Genomic DNA, 26,065 nt, shown 5'->3' with positions numbered 1-26,065 from the left:
GTAATGGAGATATCGTTAATGGTTTAATGAAAATAAAATACCAACCTTATTGTACGTGTGTTGTTTTTCTCATACTTTTGCTGTTAAAAACATTAATTTCTTTCATTTTATCTTAGCAAGGAAGACTCAACTAATATAGATACAATTAAGTGGCTTGTACAATGTTAAGTGTTTTAACCTTTGACAGCTGCAGCAAGTTGGAAGAGACCAGTTTACAACTGATTTGATTAATACAATTTTAAAATTGTTTTATATCAACAAAAAGTTATTTTTCTTTTCAATTATAATATAGTATATAGTTGCAACATATCAACACTAGTAACTATAAACATTTGAACCAAGTAAAAGAGAAGAGGCAAACTATTTAATAGTTTTGGCTGAACACCTCAAACCCCCAACGGCACAGCAGATTCAGGTTTTAAGCGGTTTAATCGGACAGTTCCAAGTAAGTACTCTGGCAGCTCTGCTTCTTCTTTTGCCTGCGACCATGGTATCACTAAATATAAGAATTACGTAAGAAGCTTGATGAATCATACAGGAGTTTATTCATTGTTGGCCAAGCAGATGTTGACATGCTTTATGCAAGGAATCAAACACATACACACTACGTTGCCATTGTCTCTCTTGTTTTTCCCTGTATGCCATGATATCTATGTACTTTATATTATAGAAGGGATCCCTCATCTTGTAAATCAGAAGTAGGATGCCTCTAGTATGTGTTAGGTTGTTAAGGAAGACACCAAAGATATTTGATACCAATAAATTATAAACAAACTCATAAGAGAGTACGACACCACTTTCTTTCAATATAAAATTTGAAGAGATTGAGTTTGCAGGTCTTCCTCGTGCTCGAATATGCACCAAGTTGTACAATCTGTGTATCAGTCAATTTCCATAACAAATGTATTGATAAACACTCTTGACCTAAAACATATGAGCATTCTACTCCCAAGAAAATACACCAAAGAAATCACATAATTGCACATTTTTTATAGAATCACAAGTCTACTTGAAGGAGCATGGAAAAAACGGATAGTTTATCCATAATATTATGATCAAAAGGAACAAACCTCTATCAAAATTGCAAGGTCAACGACTAGGCTTGTGACATATCCCAGAACAAGGCCAATGACACTCCTAGCTACAGAAGATGATCCAATATCTACATCTATCTGCATAATAAGGAAAACACTATCAAAGTAGAATCTACCATACAAATTATGACAATGGCAAAAAAGTTCCAAACTATTGCACCCAATTTTAAGAATGCGGAAAAGGGGATTTCAATGATTGTCAAGCTAAACATTCAAACTTATTTCCAAATAAATGTTAAGTTTCCACATGAAAGAACAAGTTGTTGTTGATGAGATGTGGGCTTGAAATTTACAGAAGTAAATCCTACGAAAGTTGTTAAAACTGAACCAGCATTAAAACAATGCAGAGATTATAGTGTAGTTCAAGACAACTATCACCGGAGCTAGTAGCCTTAAGGAGAGTGGACTGGCTACAGGACTCCTATTTGTATAATTATTCCCAAATGGTAAACCAAGATGGGAGTTAGCCTTTAGGAAGAGTTAAAATGTGAAGAGTTGTGTTACTACTACAATAAATAGAGGAGAGGGTCCTGTGAAGAGATACATGCATTCAATAAATAAGATGTTGACAACATATTTCTCAAATAAAATGTAATAAATTATTTAAATATGCAGAGATGTTCAGTATAAGTTTCAAGCATAAAATTGCACAAGAATTTGATAGGCAAATATGAACCAAAACATCATCGAAAAATACAATACTCTAAAACTCCAGATAATACTCGCAGAACAGGCTCTACCATGCATTAATCAAAAACTTCAAAATCTGTTGCATAATATTTCAGAGCCAATATAAACTAGACTTTATACTTCTTAATTTGCTACTTCAGCTTTACCTCAAAAAAATTATCTTGTTTAAAGTATTTACAAGTGACAGCTTTGCCCAGCAGGCAAGCTTTTGTTCCGACAGCTCGCTTGACCATCCAATATCCCTGTATCCATTGAAAACAATTGGCTGGCTGATACCATCAAGCATAAAATAAGAGCATATCAAACATCATTGAGAATCACACACCTCAACTATGCTAGGAATTAGTTTGAATCTTGTGTCACGAAACGTGTCATCTCCATCCAAAAACTTAGCCAATAGAGAATCTTTACTTACAGCTCTGTCAGATGCATAATATAAAACCAAGCTGTAGTTTGGTTTAGCTGGAACCTGAGATTGATGGCCAAAATAAAAATCTACCTTGATAAAGATCCATTACTATGAGCATTGAATAAATTTCCGTTTTGAATCAATTTTTGTGTACATAGTTACATATATGTATTCGCTCAATTTCTATCTTATACCTACTAATTGCAGTTATGGGGCTAAGATACTTGACAAATTTAACAAACAGAATATGGTCCACTTGGCTCTTTGGGACTCATCCTTATTTCTTTTAAAATATACTTCCATAGTTGGTTCCTAGTTGAGTTGTAGGTAATAGAGGCTAACTGGCTAACCTCTATGCTTAAATAAGAGAACTGTACATAGAAAATACCAATTGGTCAACTATTCTCTGGTTCCATCTTAAAGAAACATCTAATAATATCAAAGACAACCAAAGGATGGGTTTTGTAATACCAACATGTTTATTAAACTTCACCTTGCAGTAAGTTAACATATAAGATAGACAATATCAATAATATCCTTACCTGTAGATTGAATACAAGGACAAATGGAAGTTTTTTCCCAGCTTCTGACTGCAATTTAGAAAGTAAGGATTATTATGCAGTATATCGACTTTATATAAAACAATTAAGAGATGTCCAGTTTAAGGTTTCCCCAGAATAGTCAGGTAACATGCATGCATATTTTGGACCACAAGTTTTAAGCTCACAGCAAGCATAGGAAAAAAAAGATAACAAGCTAGAGCATTATTTTTAAAAATTTACAGAAAAGGTATGACTGAAAAAATGATAATCTGGAACATACATATGGCAACCCAATGGAAAAAAATGTAGCGCAGAATCTGAGGGGGGGCACAACCATACATATGGTATTATACGTAATTGGAAAATAAACATGAAGCTATAGAAAAATTAAGCTCACAGAACCTATTGTCAACAAATAAATATCTGACAATGAAGAGTGATCTGTAAAAGCTCCATTTAAATAAGGATTGGATGAGGATCCATATCAGAGAAACACTACTAATGAGGAAACTAATATCCGTAAAGTCTAATGAGAAATTTAAAGCATGAATTGACTAATGGTTTTAGAGAAAATCATTGTGTCGAATCCAAATTGATCATATTTTCTCCAACCTTAATTCATGAACTCAAAAACAGCTTTACAGATAAAATCTTCTAGTATAATAAACTTTACCTGAACTAGATTTCTATGATGCAGTGCAATTCTGTCTGCAGTTTTGTCAACTTTTAACCAATCTACTGCTATGAGCTTGAGAAGAGGATCTCCTCCAGCTACCTGCATGAGAATTTTCTTATCTACGATATTCAGCCAGAACACAAAGGGATATAGTATACAAAGCACTTTGCCAGCATGTTACTTTTTCTATAGCCTAAAAGCTAGTTCTTAGAAAAAAATTAAGTTTGAATTACCAATATGCCTGAAATGCCGTAATGGCAATTTTGGGAACTAAATTAATGGGTAAACCGGAACCCATGTATTACTAATGCTATACTTAATTTTGAAAAAGAAACAAAGTTTACTACCCTTTTCTTTTACACTTAACTATTTCAATCACAAATGTCAGTCCAAACAATTAGAAATACTCATTGATCTGAATATGGGATAAGTTTTCAAATCTGTTGGTATCATTATCATTTGTCCAGAAAAGCAAAACCCACCTAATCTGTTCTGTGATTCCAACATATACTTAATGGACCATGATGGTTAACTCACCTTAGAATTATCTTTCAGATAGTTCTTTCCTCTAATCATAAATCCTTCACCACTAGGAGAAGTCCAACAGTCTGTTTCCTTATCATCCTCACCTCTGCGCAACGAGCCGTGCATGTCACTCACATCAATTGTGACAGAACTTGCATTGGGATCTAATTCTTTCCTTACATCTTGAGCTGCAAGCAGATTGACAGAATTTTAGACAAAAAATTTGAATGGTAAAAAGAATAAAAAGAGAATTAAGAAATTAATAGGCTCAAGTGACATTAATCTTCCTTGTCCTTTGTAATTCACAGCTATCCTAAGCTATCATTTTTCTTCTTTCAAGGTAATAATGAATTACCTGGCCACTACACATGCAATTAGATGATTAAGGTGTATTACATGAATAAAAGAGCTAAAAATGACTGCAGTAAGATCCCTTTTTTTATCAGTTATAGTTGAAAGTATCAAAGGAAGATAAGAAGACTATGCTCAAAGGACTTAAGGGAGAAATAAAAACCAAAAAAAGACAATAAAACATTACGGTGACTACAGCATCTCTTTGAATTCAATAGCATATAATAGCTGGTATTATTGCATGTTACACCTCCTACGTGATTTTATTTAAATTCTCTGAAGTATATGGTCTCATAGTGCCAAAAAGAATCAGATGCAGAAATCAATGTAATTTTTGAAGTTAGAATAAAGCAGTTGCTGTATTTAAAAATTGAATAATGTAAATAAATTAACTGGACAAAGAAAGCTACACTGGTTTTAAGCCCTTTATCCCATGCAAATAACAAGAAACAAGGCTGACCTGCAGGTCGCTTCAAAGCTACGTTTGAAATGGCCCAAGAAACATTCTTTAATTTGACTTTGTGCTCCTGACAAATTGGGTAAGGATTAAATTATATAACATAACAGAAGAAGTAAGTTTTCTTTGTTTCAAACCTCTCAAACACATATAATATCCAATTCTATTGAAAATTTTGTTGTAGTTGATACACAGATTGAAGAAGGAAACCTCATCAGACCCTTTATCGTCATCACTTTCATCATCTGACGACACTGGCTCGGCAGCGATTGCATCATAAAACTCATCCTGTAGCTCTGCAAAGTCAGAACCGGTCATAGAAGGGTTGGAGCCATGCGAACGAACAGCAGTAGTGGAATATTGTTGGAGGAGTGCTGGATTGGCTCCAATATATTCCTTTAGACCTGTCATTATTTAACATGACGTATTCAATGTCACAGACATCACAGCATAGAACATGCAAGCAAACAAAATACAAACCTTTTTCTCCATTTTTCCTATTTCACCATTATTTTTATGATATGTTTTTTAAGATTTTCTGCTATATTTGTGAATAGTTTATGCCTCATATCATACTTTTCATGATTTGACATGTCAACATTTCCATAGCCAAGATATTCTACCACAGATTTTGGTTGAAACTATACAAGATGAAAACAAAAGTTCAATTTACTTGACCTGCCACTTGGCACAACAACGCATATGGGACGCTCTTCTCAAATTTTGTGCACTGCTGGCTGTTCTTCCACCGATACCAAGATGCTGAGTTTATCTCTAAAGTGTGGGACACTAAACATCTTGGTCTATCTGCTCCCATAGGTGTGTTCAAATTTCTGATTTCCCAGGTAGATGCTGCGGCCACAACAAAATACATTCAGGGTAAAAGTTCAACAAATGTCATAAACAAGTTCATAGTAATTATTTTATTCATTTATTCAGATGAGTGTACTTAAATATATGGATTTATTGGAAGGCTTAGGATTCTAGACAGTTTATGCCACAAGCATTAGCAACAACTAGTTGAAGTATTGCAATCAAGCAAGCACACTGAAACATTTTAAGGTAGCACAGATTACACATTGCCAGAAAATGTTTGAGTGCAAGACAATGAGTGCATAAATGCACGAATAAGAAGCGAAAATATCTTTTAATACCTTGTCATCAAAATTACTCCTTGTATTTTTAATAAAATAAGAAATTCAACATAGACAAAGACTTAGAAGTGTAAGTGATAAAGAAAACCAGTAACAGGAAACAACAGAAAGAAGCAAAGCTATGCTACCCTCGACATATTAGATCATGTGGGTGGCAATGCACCGCACGGACCGACCCGTAGCCTGCAAGAAATAACGCAGGGCGGATTCCCTCATTTGACCCGCTAACTCACTTAAGCCCGCCGCGCACCCCGTGCGGGCTAACGGCGGGGCGGGCTGGCCCGTTAGCCCGCATAAAGCCCGCATAAAAAATCCCATCCATATATATCTTCTCAGTTTCTATAGCAAGCCCGCTGCTGCCTCTTTCTTTTATCATCATATTCATTTTCAATCCCTAAAAGAAATAGACCTATGTGCCGCCATCTGCCGATTCCCTCCACAGCCAACACCACCATCTGCCACCGCTCTCCACCGCCGTCTTCTTCCAGGTTCTATCCCTGTTTCTTTTAATGTATTTTTGGGTTGTGGAGTGGGAGTGGGGTTGTTTAAGTTTTAAGTGTACTTTGCTGCCTCTGTTTTTGCAAATCTAAAAATTGAAACTCTTTCCAACTATGCAGTGCAGCGAAGCGAACATAGAACATTGCTTTGATTCATTGAAAGGTAAAAGCCTCCACGTGAAACGTGTTCTTGTTTATTCCTTGTTTTTTCTTTTGGATTCTCTTTTTCTTCTTCATAATTCCTCTCTGCTTGACCTTGTTCACATCTTTTGCTGAATGTAGTTCTTTGTGTGTTAATATTTTATATCACGGTCTATTTGTAGGAGCTTAGAATGTAAACCTTTTGTGTGTTTAGTAACATAAATTTTTGTCTGCTTACACTTATTTTTATAAAAATGAAAGATCAATAATTTGGAGGAGAAAAAAAAAAGGGAAGAAAATGGCATAATTTGTAATGTAGAGATTGATTCACTGTAAGATTGGGTTTATAATTTAATATTTTATAATGAATCTGAAATGTTACTCTGTGTGGATTAAAAATATTAAAGTTCCAACTAATGTTTCCGCAATAACATTCTAAAAGAATAGTTTTAATATAATGAAGGTGGGTTGCAAAAAATTAACAAATGAAAATCCACTGACCATTAAATTTTAATGGCAAACAGTATATATACGCAATGATTTGCCACGAATTACTGTATAATACATATAGGTCAAATTCAATTACTTTGCTGAGTTGAGAAGATGGATGAGCAGACTTGATTAGTTTGTGGAAAAAGAACTCTGAAGCACTTTTTGAGTCCAAAGAAAAACTTACATATGAATTACAATTTTGTGGTACATTTTTGTTTATATTTTTTTCGCTATTTATTTTCTCTTTTGGATAAAATCTCATAGGCAACTTTTCGAGTCCCCCCAAAATTGCATATGTTGCTATATTTTTCTTGTAATATATAAGACTAATAAATGATATTTAAATCTATTAATAACATGATTAATTCATAATAAATTATCATTACACCCCATTGTATATAATAAACATAATATAATTATATTGATTATATGTTTAGATAGTTTCTTATTTATGTTTATGTTGTTCTTATGTTTATGGTATTAATCAGGATCTTAATTTAGAAATTGGAATGGATGAAGAGGATATTAATATGCTTCTTTGTGAAAATGAAATTGAGGAAGATGATTTTGAAAAATAATCCGAAATTATTGAAGCTGACAAAAAGAAAAGGGATAAGACTACCACATCTGATTGTTGGAGGTATTTTACTGAGATTGAGGTCGGTAAGGATGGAAAAGAAAGGGAAAGTTGCAATAGAATATATGCAACTGGTGGAAGAAAATATGGCACTTCTCATTTAAATCGTCATGTTATGAAGTGTGATAAAAGAAAAACTGAAGATGTGGGTCAAATGATTTTAGATATGCAGGGAAAGTTGAAAGGAAAAAAGATAGATCAAGTTGTACATCGTGAATTGTTGTCTAATCTAATTATTAGACATAATTTGCCTTATAAATTTGTTGAGTATCCCGAACTTAGGACTTGGATAAACTACTTGTGTCCTGATGCAATTATGGGTTCTACAAACACGGTTAAGACTGATATTGGGAAAATGTATATCAAAGAAAAGACAGTGCTTAAGGAATTGCTTGTTTCAATTCCTAATAGGATATGCTTAACTTCTAATTTATGGACATCTATTAATACTGAGGGTTTCATATCATTGACTGCCCATTTTGTTGACCTAAATTGGAAGTTAAATAGCAAGCTACTCAACTTTTGTCATATGTCTCCCCATCATACAGGTTTTGAGTTGTCTAAGAAAATTTACAAATTTTTACAAGATTGGGGATTGGAGAAAAAAATATTTTCTATCACTTTGGATAATGCTTCTTCTAATGATGTTCTCCAAAATACTCTAAGAAGTCAACTTCTTTTACAAAATGGTTTGATATGTGGTGGTGAATTCTTTCACGTTCGTTGTTGTGCACATATATTAAATTTAATTGTTCAAGAAAGATTAAAGGTGTTTGGTGAGGCTTTGAACCAAATTAGAAATAGCATCAAATATGTGAGGGGTTCAGAGAGTAGAATGGTGAAATTCAAACAATGTCTTGAAAAGTTTAGTGATATTGATGCATCATGTGGATTGTGTATGGATGTCCCTACAAGTTGGAACTCAACTTACTTGATGCTTAAAAATGCTCTTAAATACCAACGTGTTTTTGGAAGCTTGCACTTGGTTGATGAGTCTTATAAATATTGCCCTTCAGAGGAAGATTGGAGAGAGCAGACAAAATTTGTAAGTTCTTGTTACCCTTTTATGATATCACTACCTTGATTTCTGCTACAAGTTATCCAACTTCCAACTTGTATTTTTTACAAGTTTGGAAAATTCAATGTTTGTTGATGGAAAATGTGAAAGATGAAGATGCACTAATTAAGAATATGGCTGAATTGATGATAGTCAAATTTGAAAAATATTGGGATGAATATAGTGTTGTACTTGCATTTGGTGTAATTTTAGACCCAAGGATGAAGTTAGAAACATTGAGTTTTTGCTTTGAAAAAATTGATTCACTAACTTGGGAGCTGAAATTGGAAAACATCAAGCAAAAATTATACAAACTTTTTGCCGAATATTCTAGCAAAGGTTTGACAACATCATCAAATACTCTAAAGCGTGAGCAAGGACAATCTTCATCCTCCTCTACTTCTAAACCAAGTCTTTTTTATGTAAGTTGTTTACTTGAATGTACTTCAATTAATTTTTTAGTTTTTGTTGTATTTTCCCATTATATATGTTACTAACTTATTGCATCTATAATAGGAATTAAAAATGTTCAAGCTTCAAGTAGCTAATCAAACTGGAAGAACACAACTTGACACTTATTTGAATGAGCCAACTTTGGATTTTGATCTTTTTGAGCATATGGATGTGTTAGAGTGGTGGAAAAATAATAGTCAACGTTTTTCGCAGCTTGCTTTAATGGCTAGAGATTTGTTGAGTATTCCTATAACTACAGGTGCATCAGAATCTTCATTTAGCATTGGTTCTCGAATTCTTAACAAGTATAGGAATTCTCTTTTGCCTGAAAATGTGGAAGCACTTATTTGTACTTCTAGTTGGAAGCATGGATTTTCTGAGGGTAATTTAATTATTTTAACCAATCCTATTGTTATTGTATTACTTTTGTTTTAAATTCATTCTTTCATTGTCTTTGTTCAAATGTATGCAGATGATGAAAAAGATTATAATTATCAAAAAGTGGAAGATGAAAGTTCTTCTAAGACTGCATCTAATGTTCTTGAAGTGGAAGAAGATGATATAATAGTAACTGCATAACAAGTGTTTGATGTGGTAACTACTTTTGATTGTTAATTGATGTCAATTGCTTATTCAGTGTTCTTTTTTACTTCATCAAAACTTTTGTAACTATTGATGATGTGTACTATGAATGATTTTTGGTCATCTTGTCTAAGCAATTTCAGAATTTATGAGGTGTATTTGTTTGCCTTAATTTCTTGTACACCAGAGGCTTGATTCATTCATAATTTCATATTGCATCAATTTCCACAAACTTGATTTATTTATATGATAGTCCATTGTAGAAGTTATGTGAATCGACTCGCAAGCCCGCGGATCCACCTTAATGTGCATGAAAATCAGTCTGCATTATTTATGTGGGACAGGTCAACCCGGCCCATATTTTGCGGGCCTATGCGGGGCGGGACAACCCGTATTGTCACCCTTGATGTTAGAATACCAGTTAAAATAACAAAATGGGATTTCTCTATTCTACCACCCATTTTTGTTAAATCATACTAAGCCAAAACTTAGTGCGTTAGGCTCAAATATAACCTTGCATCTTTGTGGGATGTCTTGTTGAATCATCAGCTAATTTTAAAGAAAAAACAAGCATGATCTTGTTTTGGGTGTTTTCCTAAAAAGTATGTAGAGATTGAGTAGCCTTTTCTGGTTTGTGTATTCTTTTTACACAATAGGGGATCCATTACAATACAAAATCTAAGTAATTAACTTTTTTTCTTACTTTTCAAAAAAAAGAAAATTATTGTTTTTTATGACGGTTTGAATACCTCAGCAATGATGTTTTAGTATAACATAAGGTGTAAAGTCCTCATTGCATGACTTTCCTTTTGATTTGAATTACTTTTATGTTCAGCTTTGCATTTCAAGTATGCATGTGATAGGAGGTGAAGAGTTGTTTAAAAAGTTGAAAGCTAGTGCTCCAACGATTAATATGAATTACTTATGATAATAAAATATCTTACGATTAATTTTTGTACGACGATATCCTGATCTTGGAGGCTTTTTCTTATGAATAGATGGAAATTGCAAGATAGCTGCAACAATAAAACGTAAGTATGTGAGCATAATCAACCTGGTCATAGTACAACATAATTTGAAGTAAAGCCACAAACATGCAATCTTTTTTTATGATAACTTAAGTTTTGGGGAGTTATTTCAGTAGAGAAATTTTCAACAGAAAAAAGAGAGTGAAATAAAAATATATATTCTCACTGTATGTTCCATCTTGTGCTCGAAACCATTGCCTAGAGAAGATAAAATCACGCTTTGAATGCCACCTGGAGAAGGTTTTAGAGCAAATTTACGGATACAAATTTTTAAAAGTAAAACATGGATTAAGTCATTACAACAAAATTTGCTACGAATTCACAAAATGCAAATATAAATGAATAAAGCAATGAAAGAAAAAGAAGATAATCAATTATATATAAATTACTTGGCAACTAAATTGCATCATAAAGAGTTATACCATGGATAGAGGCACAAATATAACAAAACCTATAATACATCTCTAGTAATAGAACTTTGTAGGATAGAGATTAATCAATTGGTCAAATTGATAGACTATGCAAATCTTGGGTGAAATATGTGTTCAACACAATGAGTATTGGAACATTTCTTTTTTAATACAATAAGTTTAATTCTGTTAGTTTTCTTTCAACTCCGTTAAGAATTCAGCTAAATTGAACACAAGGAAATACTTTACCAAAATCCACGTGTTTTTTTTGTTTTTATTACGTAAAAACTAACGCAAAAAATTATTATACATTTATTTTGTAAATTTAAAATACTATTAAGCGTCGTTTTGGGGAAGAAAGAGAGTTGTGATCAAGGATTGAAGAAAAAAACAGAATATTGCACAACCAAGACTAATGATGAACCATTGCGGTGCTTCTGGTCCCTCAGCAAGAAAAAAGTAACATGATTTCTCTCCATACAATACAATTCCTGTAAAAAAAATATACTAACCATTTCACAAATAAATTAATAAAATATTTAAGGATGTTTTCTACACCCTACATTTTACTTCCCGCAGCCCATCAGAAATGGCAATTGACAAAATTAACCCTGGAAGTTTTTAAGAACCCAAGAACGTCTCCTTCTTCTATGCTATTTCCATTGCACTATTCAAAACAAGCGACTGGACGATTTTGATGATTTTAGTGCGCTTTTAGATAAACATGTGTACTTTTTCGATGACATTGTAGAGGTTAGTGGATGGTGTTGGAATTGGAGAAAAAAGACAAGGTTCGTTTTTGTTGTGTTTTTGGAATTGGTAATCTGTAATATTTACATTACGGAAATGAAAAATTCATAATGAAATGGAAGAGTGTATGCATATTACATCCCAAACAGGGCACTTAGTAACCTGTTCCTAGAAAGGACAATTCGTAAACATTTTGGAATATCTTTTCCAAAACATATTTTACGAATTTTAAATTTACCATTTTGAAAATCAAAAATATGTTCAAAAAAAAATATTCTAAAATAACTTTTTTGTCTTCTGAATTTCCTATTCCAGAAACACCTTTGCTTATAGAACACTTATTTCAGAACCATCCAAAACTGTTAAAGGTAATTTGGATATTTCAAAAAATATAGGTTGCAGAGAGAAAAATGTAGAGGTGTAAGGAAGAAACACCCAATATTTAAATAATAGTAAGGGAATGACACTTTGTTGGTTGTAGGATTTGCAGCAGAGGTAATAGATGATAAGTTCTTTGACTGTGAGGTGGAATCTAAATCCTGGGGGAAGTGAAGTTGTGGTGCGGCCATTGATGGTGTTGAGAGATTATGAAAGTTATGCAATGGCAGCATTTGGACGTTATGGCGTGAGGAAAGGGTAGGTTGAGGTTGGGATGGTAAAGGAGAAAGGGCACGTGTGGTGTGTGTATGTCCAGAAGAAGTTGCTTTAATTTTTATGTAATAATGACACATGAATTCTGGTAAATTACTTCTTACTAAGTTGAAATGAAAACTGTTCATCTTCTTTTTATTGTAATAAAAAAGAAATGTTCCAATAGTTGTATTGAATTCCCAAATGCAAACATAAACTAACAAAGTAACGGAAGATAAAGCAGATAATCAATCATATATAATTACTTGGCAGCTATAAATTTCATAGACAGAGGAACAATGGAGATCAATCAATTTGGTCAAGTTGACAGAGGATGCAAAGCTTTATCAATTATATATCAATTCACACTTAAAATTGATAAACTCTCGAGCTATTTGAAGAAGAATACATAAAAGAATTTAAAATTGTGAATATGATGCAGTTGCAATAATATCAGTAAGTGTGATCTATCTTTGTTTATCGACTCACGTAATGTTGTGGTTCATATTCTTGTGTATGTAATTAAATCATTGTCACTTGCAACCATTTTCAGTACATTTAGTTATTTCAAAACTTCACCTAGCATTTTCCCTTGAAGATCTTCGTGATCTTGATTAGTTTTTGGTGTTAAAGTTAAAAATCAATCAGATAGATCTCTTGTTCTCACTCAAAGCAAATACATTTGTGATATTCTATCTTAGCCTAGTATTGATGTAGCCAAACCTATCTCTTCTCCCATGGTGGCTGCAAATTATCCAAAGATGGCTTAAATTCCCTTCTTGATGCCACCCAATAGAAGTATGTGGTTGGTGCTTTGCAATATGCATTAGGTCTGAAATTAGCTACTCTATAAATGATGTTTGTTAGTTAATGTCCTATCCTATGGAGCTTCATTGGTAAGGTTTCAAACGCATTTTATAGTGACCACTTTTACCTTCATGGTTTCCACGACCTCCTCTTCCAAATAGAACACTATTGTAAAGGACTTCGATATCTCAAATTTCCACCCTTTGTCAAGCTAGAAACAAAAGAGTTGAGTTTTGAGTTTTTTTCGTGAAAGGAACCTCTTGACTAGTCAGAATTTTATCACAAGTGCATTCTTCAAACCATAAAAAGATTGCACCATATTCAACTTGTCAAGCTTCTTTTTTATTTTTTCTAATGAATCAACTGCTACATGTGGTATCAATTGTCCTGCAGTGGATATCATGTGGATCAAGTTACAATCAAATCATGGTGTTTGGACTACTATGTTCTTAAATAGAAAGAGTTGTTCTCTAACTATCAACTATAGTTTTTGACCTAGCGGTAAACACTCGCTCTAACATCAACATCTAGAAGTTTTCTCAATTCTTCCACAATGGATTGGGCTGGAGTGACATATGAGATAATATCAATAAATGTGATTGCAATTGTGATGGTAATATACTCACAAATATCCCTAAAACCATGACATTGCAATTGAAATCATTGTTACAAACAAATTTTAAGACTTTAGCAACATTGGCAATTGGAGCCATGTGATGATCAATAAGTGAGGTTTATGCACATGTGAAACTAAGGTTGAATGAGGCACTGTAACCGTGGAAAAGGGATTAGAATTAACATAATCAAACCCAAAACTATAGACACCAAACTAGGTTAGGTAACCGTGTCTAATATAGAACCCATATTCATCTTCACAAAAGTAAGGCACAACAATATAACATAATAAATGCTAATCAAATCCTAGTAACATGTACATGTATGGAACTAACTTAAGCATTTCCTACATGTGTTAAATGTTCTACATCTAGCAAATTGTACACGGTGAAACATTGTTGTGCCACCTATTGAGTAAAATATAACAAAAAATAGTTAAGGTGGTTTAGAGATTTTGCAAAAAGGCCATCAAAGGTATCCCTTAGAAGAATATATCATATGATTCTTGTCATACGACAAAGGGGGATAGAGGGAAACTAAGAAAATTACTAAACAAGATCTGATGGTGAATATATGTGAAATTGGTTTTTGATAATTCAAGCTCAGCTCCATTATGTGATTCACCTAGCTTCAAGATTTCGAAGCGATCTAGCTTAGGCTTATGGCGTTTTGTTTTTTCTATCTGATTTTTGGATGGGTTCTGGTTCTTTTTTCTTTGCTTTATGGGAAAGTGTAGTTTTCGAAGGTCTTTTGAGGGGACAAGACTTCAACAAATAATGTTATTCTTTGTTGGCTTTTTTGTTTTCATCCTCTGTTATTTCTTTTTGTGTACAAGGTTGAAACACTGTTTCCTTATTTATAAAATTCTTTGTTGCTGATAAAAAGAAATGTGATTCACCTAGCTGACCTCATCTAATGGAATTGCTGTTATGTTGTTATTTACTAAGCTATCAAGTGTGCACTAATTATTGATAAGATAAGAACTTAATATGATTATATCCTTTTCCGTTTTTTTCTTGCTCTCTTATTGGCTTATCCTATACATTCTTATCTTGACCAACAAATGATCCTTACAAGTTCTGAAAATGTTAACATCCATTGATTACCGAGTAAGATATTTAGGATCATATGTTCCATAAACAACATCATAATTACTATCATAAGTCTCTACCAACTCCAGGTCACCCATCAACATATCCCACCTGAAAAAGTAATTATAGGAAAGAATAAGTTACCCAATATGATATCAAGAATCAAGACTCTAAACACTTTTTATAGGTAACTTACTCATATCTTTTCTGTCGCTCAGTGTTTAAAAACACTTCAAACACACTGTCTGCAGTTGCATCAATAACACCAACAGACTTAACAAGGACGCCCTTACCAGTCTACAAAGATATAAAAGGAATGTCAAAGCAGTTTCAAAGACAAAAGAAATATATAGGACAACAAAAGTAAGCATGCATTCAATTTTTACGTTATATAGTCAGGTATTGTACTTTTATTACAGTAACATACATACATGAACTCAAAGCTAATTAGTTTTGAAGATAAATGGTGAGAATCAATTTACCCATGAGTCCCAAATCTTATGTGCATATACATACCTTGTGATCGGAAACATCCTCAAAGATTCTAATGCCTGAAACCGCAAAAAAAAACATCTAGAAAAATAAGGATACATCCAACTATAAGCTTTTCAATCATGACAAATGAAAGCAAGAATTACAAGTACAAGAGTCATATGAGCAAGAACATCATTTATGCTGAATAATCTGAAAGGCAAATGAGGCCCAAAGGAAAAGCACAGTAGATAACTTCTTAGATAAAAGATTAAATTCGAATAGAGATATGTAATTTTCTATATTTGTTCTATTCAAAACAAAAATAGGAAAGGGGTCAATCCATTCATGTATGATCCAAGAGAGCAGAATTTACAAGCTGTAAACAAAATCCTTTAATATTTGTAGACAAGACCAAGAAGGGGTTATTATTTAAGAAGAATGGAAAGTTAAATATGGAAGTATACACTTATGAAGTTTATGTAGGATCTCTTACTAACAGGAGGTCAGCCTTAGGATATTGTATCTTCTTAGGTAGAAAATTGGTGACTTGGAGAAGTAAGAAACAAAATGTAATTACAAGGTCTAGTGCCGATGCTAAATTCCAAGCTTTGGCACAAGAAGTGTGTGAAATATTATAGCTGAAGATTTTCTTGAATGATCAAAAGTGAAATGTGAAGAACCTATGATTCCCCTTAGCATTGACATTGCTGAGAATCCAATTCAACATGATTAAACCATAAATATAGACTAACATTTCAATGAATAAAAATTAGATAATGGCCCTATTACTATTTCCTATGTCTCATCCTGACTTTAGCTGGCAAATTTGTTTAGAAAAGGCTTTCCCATAGAATAGTTGCATAATCTCACATGCAAAGTGGAAATGATAATGATAGATATTCATTCATCAGCTTGACGGGTAATATTGAGTTATTAGGAAATATTTTGTTGAGTTATTAATAATCATTTTTTATTATTTCATTTGAAATATAGTAGGGATTCAAGAAATTAGTACATGCATTACTTAGGAATGGCATATATATACACTTTTGCACTGATTTACAATGAATCGGTTAAAATCAAATATTTTTATCCTCTCATACTTCTTTTCAGATGAACTAATAAAAGATGAAAGTTTATACCTTCCCCCACTTTTTGAAAAAATTAAATATTTTTGTGGTTTATGTTGTCTTTTGTCTTTTTTTAAAGGATTTCTTATCCTCAACTATTTGTAGTTCTCTAGTTCGCTTTTCTCAGCAATAAGTATCTTCTTCCATCAAAAAGAAAATACAACCTTTATATAAACATGGTAGAAATGAGCATTTGTTAAGTTTAATAAGTATTAGGAAAAAGGTGCTGAAGCAACAATATTGATTTGCATTGACTGTAAGATTGTGTATGGCGGAAGAAAAGTACCAGACATGGTACGAACACATTTCCATTGATGTTCATCAAATACATCTCCAGTTTCCCCTTCAAAGCCTTCTGAATTACCAAAAAACTTTGAGGATAGACGTAAGAGTGTCTCTGGGCCTTTAAAATGAAAAAGAAAAAGTAATATTAATTAGTATATAAAGAGAGAGAGATAACAAGCTCAACAAACATATAATTTAGAAACAAATATAAGATTCCCGAAAAAGGTAGAAATGATAATTCAGATTCACATTTTCACAACTATCTCCCCGCAAATGTTTTGGTCATATCAATAATGTAAGCCTATCCCTCCTTTCAAAATAGGAAACAAACCATCACACTACTAAAATACAAAAATAATAGATTATCTTACCCAAACTATAACATATGATTACATGGTATAATAACAAGTCAAAGTTACAATTCTTTTATGCATGTTAAGACCAAAAAGCCTTATAGATTGAACAATGTGAATCATATTACCTTGGCCAATTTTTTTTAGCTTCTTGAACCCAGAGGCATATCGTTTCATTTTATGTCGATTTCCTTGTAGATCGATCCTTTCATACCAAAAAGGGAAATGATATGTTAGTTTACAATAAGTTATCTAATAAAAGGATGACTTCTAAGAAACAATTTGATAATGATATCAACAATCACACATGTCATTCATTACACCAAAAACATCAAACACTACAAGAAAATCATCAAATAAAAACCAATTTTAGAGACAAAAAATAATTAGTTGTTATAGTACCTAAATTAGAGACCATTTTAAAGATTAAAAAAAATTGGTTTCTAAATTAGTTTCTATTATTGTTAAATGGTTTCTAAATTGGTATATAATTAGCTACCAACGTTTTTGCTACCAAATTTAGAATCTAAATAATTGATAGTTAAAACCTTAGTAGCTAATTAGATACCAATTTAGAAACTATTTAACAATAATTGAAACTAATATAGAAACCAAAAAAAAAATTAGTCTTTAAAATGGTCTCTAATTTAGTCACTATATCAATTAATTATTTTTGGTCTCTAAAATTGGTTTCTATTTCATGATTTCCTTGTAGTGAAAATATGAGTAAAATTTTAAGGAAAAACATATTCTTTGAAAATATTATTAAAAGATCAGTATTACTAAAGTTTATTTTATAAAAATTAAAAAATATAAGAAATTGAAAGACAATTGAGTTTGATATTATCAAAAGCATAAAAGCCTTCAAATACATATGAAGCACAAATACTCTCCAAAACTAGTGTGTCCACGTGTCCAACACTGACACCTGTTCACACGTGTTGCACACTACACTAAAGGGTAAAAGTGTCATTGGGTCTAGTGTCTGTCAGTCATTGGGTCTAGTGTCAGTGTTAAAGTTAGAGGCAGAGTCTATGCTTCATAAATTGTCAAAAAAGATTGCTCAAGAAATGCTAATCTATCATATATTTGCTAAAGTGAGTTCTAGGTGAAGTAAAAAAACACACACATACTCCATATCCAGCATTAGTTTATCTCTGGCATTACTTTCTGTTAATAGCTCGTGCTCAGCCTGCAAAAGAGGTTATGTTAAATAAATTCAAAATAAGCATATCATGCTACATATGATGGAGATAGTTTTGTGACATCCCATAGTTATTTAAATACAACGAAAAATAAATATTCACATAATATTTAAATACAATGAAAGCCTATGCTGTTTAAAAATTCTATTAGATAACCCATAGTTATTCAAGTATAATTAGGAAGAGGCATGTTACATATAAATAAGAAAAATGTTGAGAGGAAGGCGACTTTAGAGAATTAGAAATGTTGTAAATAGAATTAAATCTTCTACCATGTTTAAAGTATATTTGTATTTATGTGAATAGATATTTTTCCTTCCTAGTTTCCCTTTATGTTTAGTTTCCTACTTCCTTTAACAAGTTTAGCTTATAAAAAGGGATTGAGTTTGTATTTCAAACACACAAATATATTTAGTTTTCTTTACACTTTGTGAGCTCTTTTCTTTCAAGTAGAAAGTTTGTGACAAGGTGGTCACTTAAACATCTGGAGCGTTGTATCATCCTTGCTAAAACATTTTTCCTTATTATTACTATCAATAAAATTTTATCTTTCTCACTACTTCGATAACATATCTATCAACTAGTATCACATAAGTTTAACTAGAAATTGTGGGTTGATTTGCAATGGATTCTAGAAGCATTCCTGGCCAGAACCGTGGAGGGTTCATCATTGTATTCAACTAAAAGCTTCAAGCCAAAATTAGAAATATTTAACCCCCAATATAACGAGGTACAACACTTGAACAAGGTGCATCTTGCAACAGTAAGAAAAGGAAGACAATATATGGAAATAATGATGAAAGAATTGTTAGGAAAAGGAAGTACAACCTAGTTAGAGAGGCTATTTCTTTTGTTTTCTGTTTCCAGAGTTGCTACAACTAATCTTTCCTTTGTTGTGCTTTTAACCATATATATATAATTCCTTAGTAATTTTCTATAATTTTCTTTTAGTAATGAAATACATTCCTTAGTTTTAATATGGTATCTAGAGCCAATTCATCTTTTTCCTTTTATTGTCTTTTGTCAGTTCTTTTTCTTGTTGTTTCTGTGGCTTCTATAGATCCTTTAGATCCACCTCCAACCCCTCCTCCTCTCACCAGTACTCATTCCTCTACACTAACACAAGTTCCTATCAGTTTTTCACATCAAATTACTGAGAAGCTTAATGACAAGAACTTTCTGTTGTGGCATCAGCAGGTTGAACCTGTTATTATGGTGCATCATTTTGTTGTTGATCCACAAGTACCATCACGTTTTCTAACAAATCAAAACTGTGATGTAAATCATGTTAATCCATAATATCCTTCTTAGGAACAACAAGATCAAATACTTCTTGCCTGGCTTTAGTCCTCTCTTTCCATTGATATCTGTTCCTCTATTCTTGGATGTGTTCACTCATATGAAGTATAGATACATGCCTATTTTTTCGTCAAAATCAAACTAAGGCAAGGCAGCTTTGCTCTGATTTAAGAAACTTTGGATAATCGCACAGTTAGTCTTTTTCTTTTTGTTCGGTTGGTGATGTGATTTCTTTAATAAACATTTGGATTCAATTCTTGAAGGTCTTCCTCAAGAATATGATTTTATTGTTGCTCTTGTTAAAAGCAAAGTTGATAGTATCACTATTGAGGAAGTTGAGGAAATAACCTCTCTTAATTCTTGCTCAAGAACTGTATCTACAAAATTATGGAAAGAAATAATTAAATTCTACTTTTTCACTCATATTTCCCAGAATTCATTTATTCCTTCTGCACAAGTTCTTGATCAATAAGTCCAATATAACAATACTGCCAAAATGACATTTGTGGGGTTAGACGAGGTTACAAATGACATTTTGGTCATGCTGGAATGGGCCGTTCAAATTGCGATTCTAAGCAATGTCAAGTTTGCTTTAAATATCTTCACACTGCTATGTTCTGGTATCACAAATTTAATTCTTAATATCACCCTTTTTCTTTTCCTCATTCATGTCGCTCCATCTTGGGATACTCTCCAAACTATACCAGATCTTGGGTATGTTTCAACATCACAGTGGCCTCCACAGCTTATTAAAAGACTGAACCTACTCAATCACATGCTATGATAATAAACATTGCACCCACTTCATCTTGAACCTAATTACCAAATTCAGATGCTTCTTTCGTGTAACAAATTTCACTCAAAAATATACAACAAACACTGCTTTTGAAAGGCCTAATTAGATTTTTTATGGCAATGGGCAAGCTTTTTTATACATTATTTTGGTTCTACTACTTTCGTTTCACCTTTCAACCTAAAGATACACTTAACTCTTAACAATATTTTACATGTTCCTTCAATTACCAAGAATCTAATTAGTGTAAGGAAGTTTACATAATAATGTTTATTTTGAATACTGACCATTGTTTTGTCAAATCTCTGGAATCCAATGACATTCTTCTTTGCGGATGTGTTGGATCTGATGGCTTATATCAGTTTTCAGGTCTCCCTTTTATGCCTAAACATTTTTCTAATAGTTCTATTAACTTTTGTAACAATGCTACAATTTCCAATACTTTTACTACTAGTAATGCTTATACTTGGAATCTTAGATTAAGACATCCTAATATCAATCTTATACATATTGCTCTTCAAAATTGTAATATACCATTTTCTACCAAAATTTTTATGCCATTGTGTTTTGTTTGTTGCATGGGCAAGGCCCATGAACTTTCTTCTCAACCTTTTTTAACTGTCTGTCAACCTTATAGAGGCTTGTATGGACATTCACCTGTTTCTTCATCTACTGATTTTTCTTACTATGTTTCTTTTGTGAATGCCTACTCTCATCTTACTAGGATATATTTTCTTAAAACAAGAATTTCAAGCTCTTTCTATTTTTCAGAACTTTAAATTTATGGTTGGAAAAAGAACTCCATTTACTACAGAAATGGAAAGATCTTTGGTGCAAGAACAGGAGGGGTCGGTCCATATCATCTTGATTTCATTCAGATTTCTCTACTTTTTAAGAGAATCGAGTTGCATTCTTCTTTCTGCCAATTGGTTTTAAATGAAATTTGACAATGTATCAGGTATCTTATCCTGGTAGTAATTATTGGGAGTGTGGTTTATATATCTAGTGGGCAACTTCACTTAATTTCAATTGGTTTTAAGATGAAATTTGACATGACAACTATTGGGAAATTTCGTATCATTAACTCACCAGTAGTTTTCTATAATAGGAATTATCTACAACACTTCACTTGGTTACACTTCATAGAACTCTCCATTGGTTAAACCTTTCATCGGTCAAAACCCTTCTAGGTAGCCTTTCTGAGATAACGACAACTAGCTATGATACCAATTGATAAGTATCCAAGAATTTGAGAAACCCACCCTCAAAAGCTAACTATTAAGGAAGAAGAATCAAGCACTTAAATTATCCATTTAGCATCTCATACTACTGGATCCGGAACTTAGGCACCCTATAATACCCAAGTTCCTGTCACTTTCTTCCTAGTTTATTTCAATAAAATGCCCATTCTTTCATAATGTGATTAAAAATCATGTTTGCATTGTTATGCTACAAGTTCTTTAGATTGCATATCATAAACTTTGATCAAAATCGCTTGCCCCATAAGCACACTTTCTATAAAAACCAGGCTTAGTTGTGTAACAATTATTAACATGAGTAATATACTGAAAAAATTATTTACATTATAAAAGAAATCTTACTGCTATTTTTACATACCTGGTGCTTGGCATGAAGAAACGCTTCCATCCATCTCTGGGCTTCCTCAGCTGTGGCACAAGCAATCTTGAAAAAAAAATTATGTAAAAACTCACTTCTATACTGAATAAAAAAAAGAAAAAAAAACGCATGGCACCCATGAAACAAAAGGGTTTGTTCAATTTCAAATAAATAAGTTCTTTAGTACAGACACTCGAGAATTTTGTTGGATCAAGAGACTATAACTGAAACTAATAAAAAACTTAAACATAATTTTATTGTAGAAATCTAGTTTGAAGCATTTTGGTGCCACCCTATTAAGGATGCTAACAAATAAGGAAAATACTAGATAAGCATAACTTTTGTAATTATGTACTCTGTACCATTTAATCTTGATAGCATATCAATAATATATTCAATTGTACATTATTATGATTAAAAATAATAGCACATAAACAACATAAACCAGTAAGATTAAAGAAACTAAAAGTAATATTTTTTGTATAGAAAGCATTACTTCTAAATGTCAGCACTATAATGAAGCAATACAAAAGCATAAAGTAGATAATATATTTATCTACCATACATAGAATTCAGGCTAGGTCGATGAAATGGAGAAAAGCTTTCATGCACAAAATAACTATCGAACTCAAGAAAATTCTACCCCACAGCTACAAGACTAGCAAAGAATGTTTGGAACTGACGTGACAATAAGAACCAACAGTAAGTGTAGCAGAGATGAGAACACTAAGGTGTATGAATTGACAGACAAGAAAGGAAATTCAACTGAATACATGTATCCAGAAGAGGGTTGCAGCAGCACTACTAAGGAAGATATTCCCATTAACCATACACGGGATAGATGAACAAATAAGCCAACTTAGCAAGGTTTTAAATAAAAAATAATCCAAATAGTTTTTCACTAGTTCAATTTATGTCATATGTTAAAAGTTGGAAGCTTGAACTATGATTTTAAACTTGGTGACGTGTAGGAACAAGTACTAAGATGCTACCTTGAATTCTTTATGAACTGATACACCAGTTAAAAGCAAGTATATGTCAAGCAGCTTTCTATCAACAATTATTGAAAAGAAACAGTTCAGAACTATAACTTACTTCTCCCCTTCTGCCCTCCTCTTGTCGACTGTAGAATCGTATTACATAAAGATCCTGGAGAAGCAAATAAAACATATTTAGTTAGGTACCAAGAACTGTACAAGATGACACTCACACACACACATATAATCACAAGTCAAAAAGCTAGTTGTAACTTATATCTTGTACCAGTAGAGTATATACCATCAACTAAATGCAAAATCAGTAAATTTGATAAATACAAGAAATGAAAACATTTGTGTTTTACCCCATTGTTGACCTTCCGACATCCTAGCTCCTCCACCATTAGTGTGGCACCTATGACTCCCTGTCTAATGGGTTTCTGAATAAAGGATAAAAGTTTTAATGAGATATATCTAAGCAATATAAAAGCTACAAATGCAATATTACTGAAGAAAAGAAACGCATATGCTCAAAAGTGATTACAACTCACATTAAAAATAAAATTAAATCAGGGAAACCCTAAAATTATACAAACATTGTGAGCAAAAATATACACCGAGGACATTGGAAGATGTTAATTACTTGTATCATCCACAAGTAATTATAAATTTATTCAGTTTTTAAAAATTATAATTGTTACATATGTAGAAAATCATCAAGCAAGATTAAAATTCCAGCAAAGTTGATCAATTTAGTAAATTTTAACTAGTAAAAAGTATTCTCCAGAACAAATCTTTGATTTTCTCATATTTAAAATGAATAAGCTCCACACAAATGCATATAAACACATGTATATGAGAGAGAATTTGAGACTAAAATGTATAATTCAAATTAAATGCACTAATTAATATATATAACGTGACATTGATTGAACATATTAATTAACTAGACAGACATAGAAAGTGATGATAATGATATGGATTGAGAGTTGAAAATGGTTTATATGAAGATGAGATAAAAATTATAATTGGATGTGGTGGGGAATGAAGTGAAAAGAAAGAGGAAAGGATAAGAGAGATACAATGCCAGGGTTCTGGTGAGGGTCACGCTTGTACATGGCAACGCACTTGCCCCTGACCAAGAGGAATCGGAGGTGGCAGTACTCGCGGCCAACGGAATTGACGCCAATGTGATAAACCCAACCAAAGTATTGGAATATCCCTTTCTCTTCGCCGCGCTCAGAACCTTCTCCGCTCGACGACGCATCCATCTTCTTCTTCTTGTTCTTGTTCCTGTGTTTCGTTGCGTTACGCGAGATTGAATTGAATGAGATGACAGAGCAACGAAATGATAGGCCTCTTCGCCTCTAATATACGTTCCCTCTTTGCACACGTAGATCTATTACCTGGGTCCCACTTCTTTTCTCTTCTCTTCTCTTTCTTTCTTTTTTCAACTGCTCACGATCTTCACCTCTTCTCCCATCATTAACTTTCTATTTCTTCTTCTTCCTATTTTTATGTTTTTTTTTTCTGCTCTCAACCAAATTTAGACCCTTGTAGATCAACGACACACAGACAAATTTCGGAACTAGCATTGTCACCCTCTATCAAATTATCTACCAATAAAACATTAAATAAAAATAATTAAAGATAAAATATAACTTATAATAAAGTGATAAATTTTCTGGGTGGAATTCAAAATTTTATATATATTTTTCCAAAACTATATACAACTATAATATAAGATATGTCAAATATAATTTTCATTTTATATAATAGTTTCTTTAAGAGATAAGTTATGCTCTGCATCACTCCTCCTGACATCTTTTTTTTTTTTTTTTAATCATCTTCTTTGGATTTAATTTTTGCCGTTGATCATTTTTTTGGACAAATCTTAATGTCTCTTCTGCTTTTGAAAGCATCTCTTATTTTACAATTCTTGAGATGATTTTATCATTTCTTCTTTTTTTTTCTTCTCATACATAATTTAGCACAATTTTTTTTTTCAAGCCACTTTTTATATATGTGTACTTACAAAAAGTCATAAGTAAAAGTGTTATCCTCCTTTAAACTAAACTGATATTGATTCTAGTTGAGAATTGATTCTAGTTGAGAATGCAGTGTGATTTTTGACCTTCGATTAGTATGCAAAAAAGGTAATTTAAAACTTAAGTCAATACTCAAAATAAATAATATCATGATAGATCTTTGATACTAGATCGATATTGAGGTGGATTATCAGATTAATTTTTGGTTTTTAGGTAAAATTTCATAGTGTAGTTATGTTTAATAATTGTGTTAAAGAAATTTTATGAAGATTATATCAATCATGTCATTTAAGGATATTCAATTGAGATCTTTCATAACTGTACAGTACACTATGGAATTTACATTAGTTATGAAAAATTATCTAAATTAATTCATAAAGTATAGTAAGTTGCAATATTGAATCATTATATTCATTTATTGACATAAGGATTACTCGTGTTATCAGCACAATCAGCTTGTTCTTCATTTTCTTCATCAAAATCTAAAGAGCATAATGCTTCCACACAAAAAAAAAAAAAATTATCTCTGCTTTGGTTTTTCCTTTAAGATTTAGTTGAACTTGGGAACTTATAACGTTTTTCTTTTGAAGCTTTTAGGATTAGGAGTAAATGACTTGCTTGATTTTTCCTAAACTTTCTTTCTAAGAATGCTACTTGAAATTTCTTTCACCAAATAACTTTACTTTTCTAGAAAAGGATGGATTTTAAGAAAGGAGAGACTTTGGGTTGATGGTATTGAAGGACACATATTATTGACTTGGTTGACTTTTTCCAATAGAACCACTCTTTGAAAGCA

The 26,065-nt window shown here is 32.3% G+C and overlaps 2 protein-coding genes across 3 annotated transcripts; one reads left to right on the top strand and one right to left on the bottom strand.

Moving 5' to 3' along the window:
- Positions 1–195: 195 nt before the first annotated feature.
- Positions 196–24,687, bottom strand: LOC137821759 (protein ENHANCED DISEASE RESISTANCE 2-like). Its single transcript, XM_068626506.1, has 22 exons — positions 24,304–24,687; positions 23,587–23,661; positions 23,340–23,393; positions 22,245–22,310; positions 18,464–18,522; positions 17,459–17,535; positions 16,979–17,095; positions 15,605–15,639; positions 15,285–15,385; positions 15,104–15,199; positions 10,952–11,016; positions 10,702–10,773; positions 5,423–5,596; positions 4,955–5,148; positions 4,748–4,814; positions 3,949–4,124; positions 3,409–3,510; positions 2,736–2,783; positions 2,110–2,253; positions 1,931–2,026; positions 1,071–1,172; positions 196–479 (listed from the first exon to the last, which is right to left on the bottom strand). Exons 1-22 carry the CDS (start codon positions 24,490–24,492, stop codon positions 387–389), a joined length of 2,202 nt encoding a protein of 733 aa, XP_068482607.1. The 5' UTR covers positions 24,493–24,687; the 3' UTR covers positions 196–386.
- Positions 6,032–9,905, top strand: LOC137821760 (zinc finger BED domain-containing protein DAYSLEEPER-like). Of its 2 annotated transcripts, XM_068626507.1 has the most exons (5): positions 6,032–6,386; positions 6,516–6,558; positions 7,517–9,144; positions 9,239–9,557; positions 9,648–9,905. In XM_068626507.1, exons 3-5 carry the CDS (start codon positions 8,818–8,820, stop codon positions 9,752–9,754), a joined length of 753 nt encoding a protein of 250 aa, XP_068482608.1. In that variant the 5' UTR covers positions 6,032–6,386; positions 6,516–6,558; positions 7,517–8,817; the 3' UTR covers positions 9,755–9,905. The 2 variants fall into 2 exon arrangements, 1 of the variants encoding a protein (XP_068482608.1); XR_011082877.1 differs by lacking the exons at positions 6,032–6,386; positions 6,516–6,558; positions 9,648–9,905 and having other exon boundaries at positions 7,606–9,144.
- Positions 24,688–26,065: the final 1,378 nt, after the last annotated feature.

This window comes from Phaseolus vulgaris, chromosome 9 (assembly GCF_000499845.2).
Source record: "Phaseolus vulgaris cultivar G19833 chromosome 9, P. vulgaris v2.0, whole genome shotgun sequence".
Lineage (NCBI taxonomy): Eukaryota > Viridiplantae > Streptophyta > Magnoliopsida > Fabales > Fabaceae > Phaseolus > Phaseolus vulgaris.
Note: the sequence above shows the minus strand (reverse complement) of the source record. Positions and strands in the feature narration are given on the sequence as shown.

What these genes read in the sequence shown, in the direction of transcription:
- LOC137821760 (XM_068626507.1), top strand. Translation starts at nt 8,818, where the DNA reads ATGGAAAATGTGAAAGATGAAGATGCACTAATTAAGAATATGGCTGAA. An exon ending in CTAAACCAAGTCTTTTTTAT is followed by an intron (nt 9,145 to 9,238) that starts GTAAGTTGTTTA and finishes CATCTATAATAG; the next exon opens with GAATTAAAAATGTTCAAGCT. An exon ending in GAAGCATGGATTTTCTGAGG is followed by an intron (nt 9,558 to 9,647) that starts GTAATTTAATTA and finishes AAATGTATGCAG; the next exon opens with ATGATGAAAAAGATTATAAT.
- LOC137821759 (XM_068626506.1), bottom strand. Translation starts at nt 24,492, where the DNA reads ATGGATGCGTCGTCGAGCGGAGAAGGTTCTGAGCGCGGCGAAGAGAAA. An exon ending in AGGATGTTTCCGATCACAAG is followed by an intron (nt 15,386 to 15,604) that starts GTATGTATATGC and finishes ATATCTTTGTAG; the next exon opens with ACTGGTAAGGGCGTCCTTGT. An exon ending in GTTGTTGTGCCAAGTGGCAG is followed by an intron (nt 5,149 to 5,422) that starts GTCAAGTAAATT and finishes AAATAATGACAG; the next exon opens with GTCTAAAGGAATATATTGGA.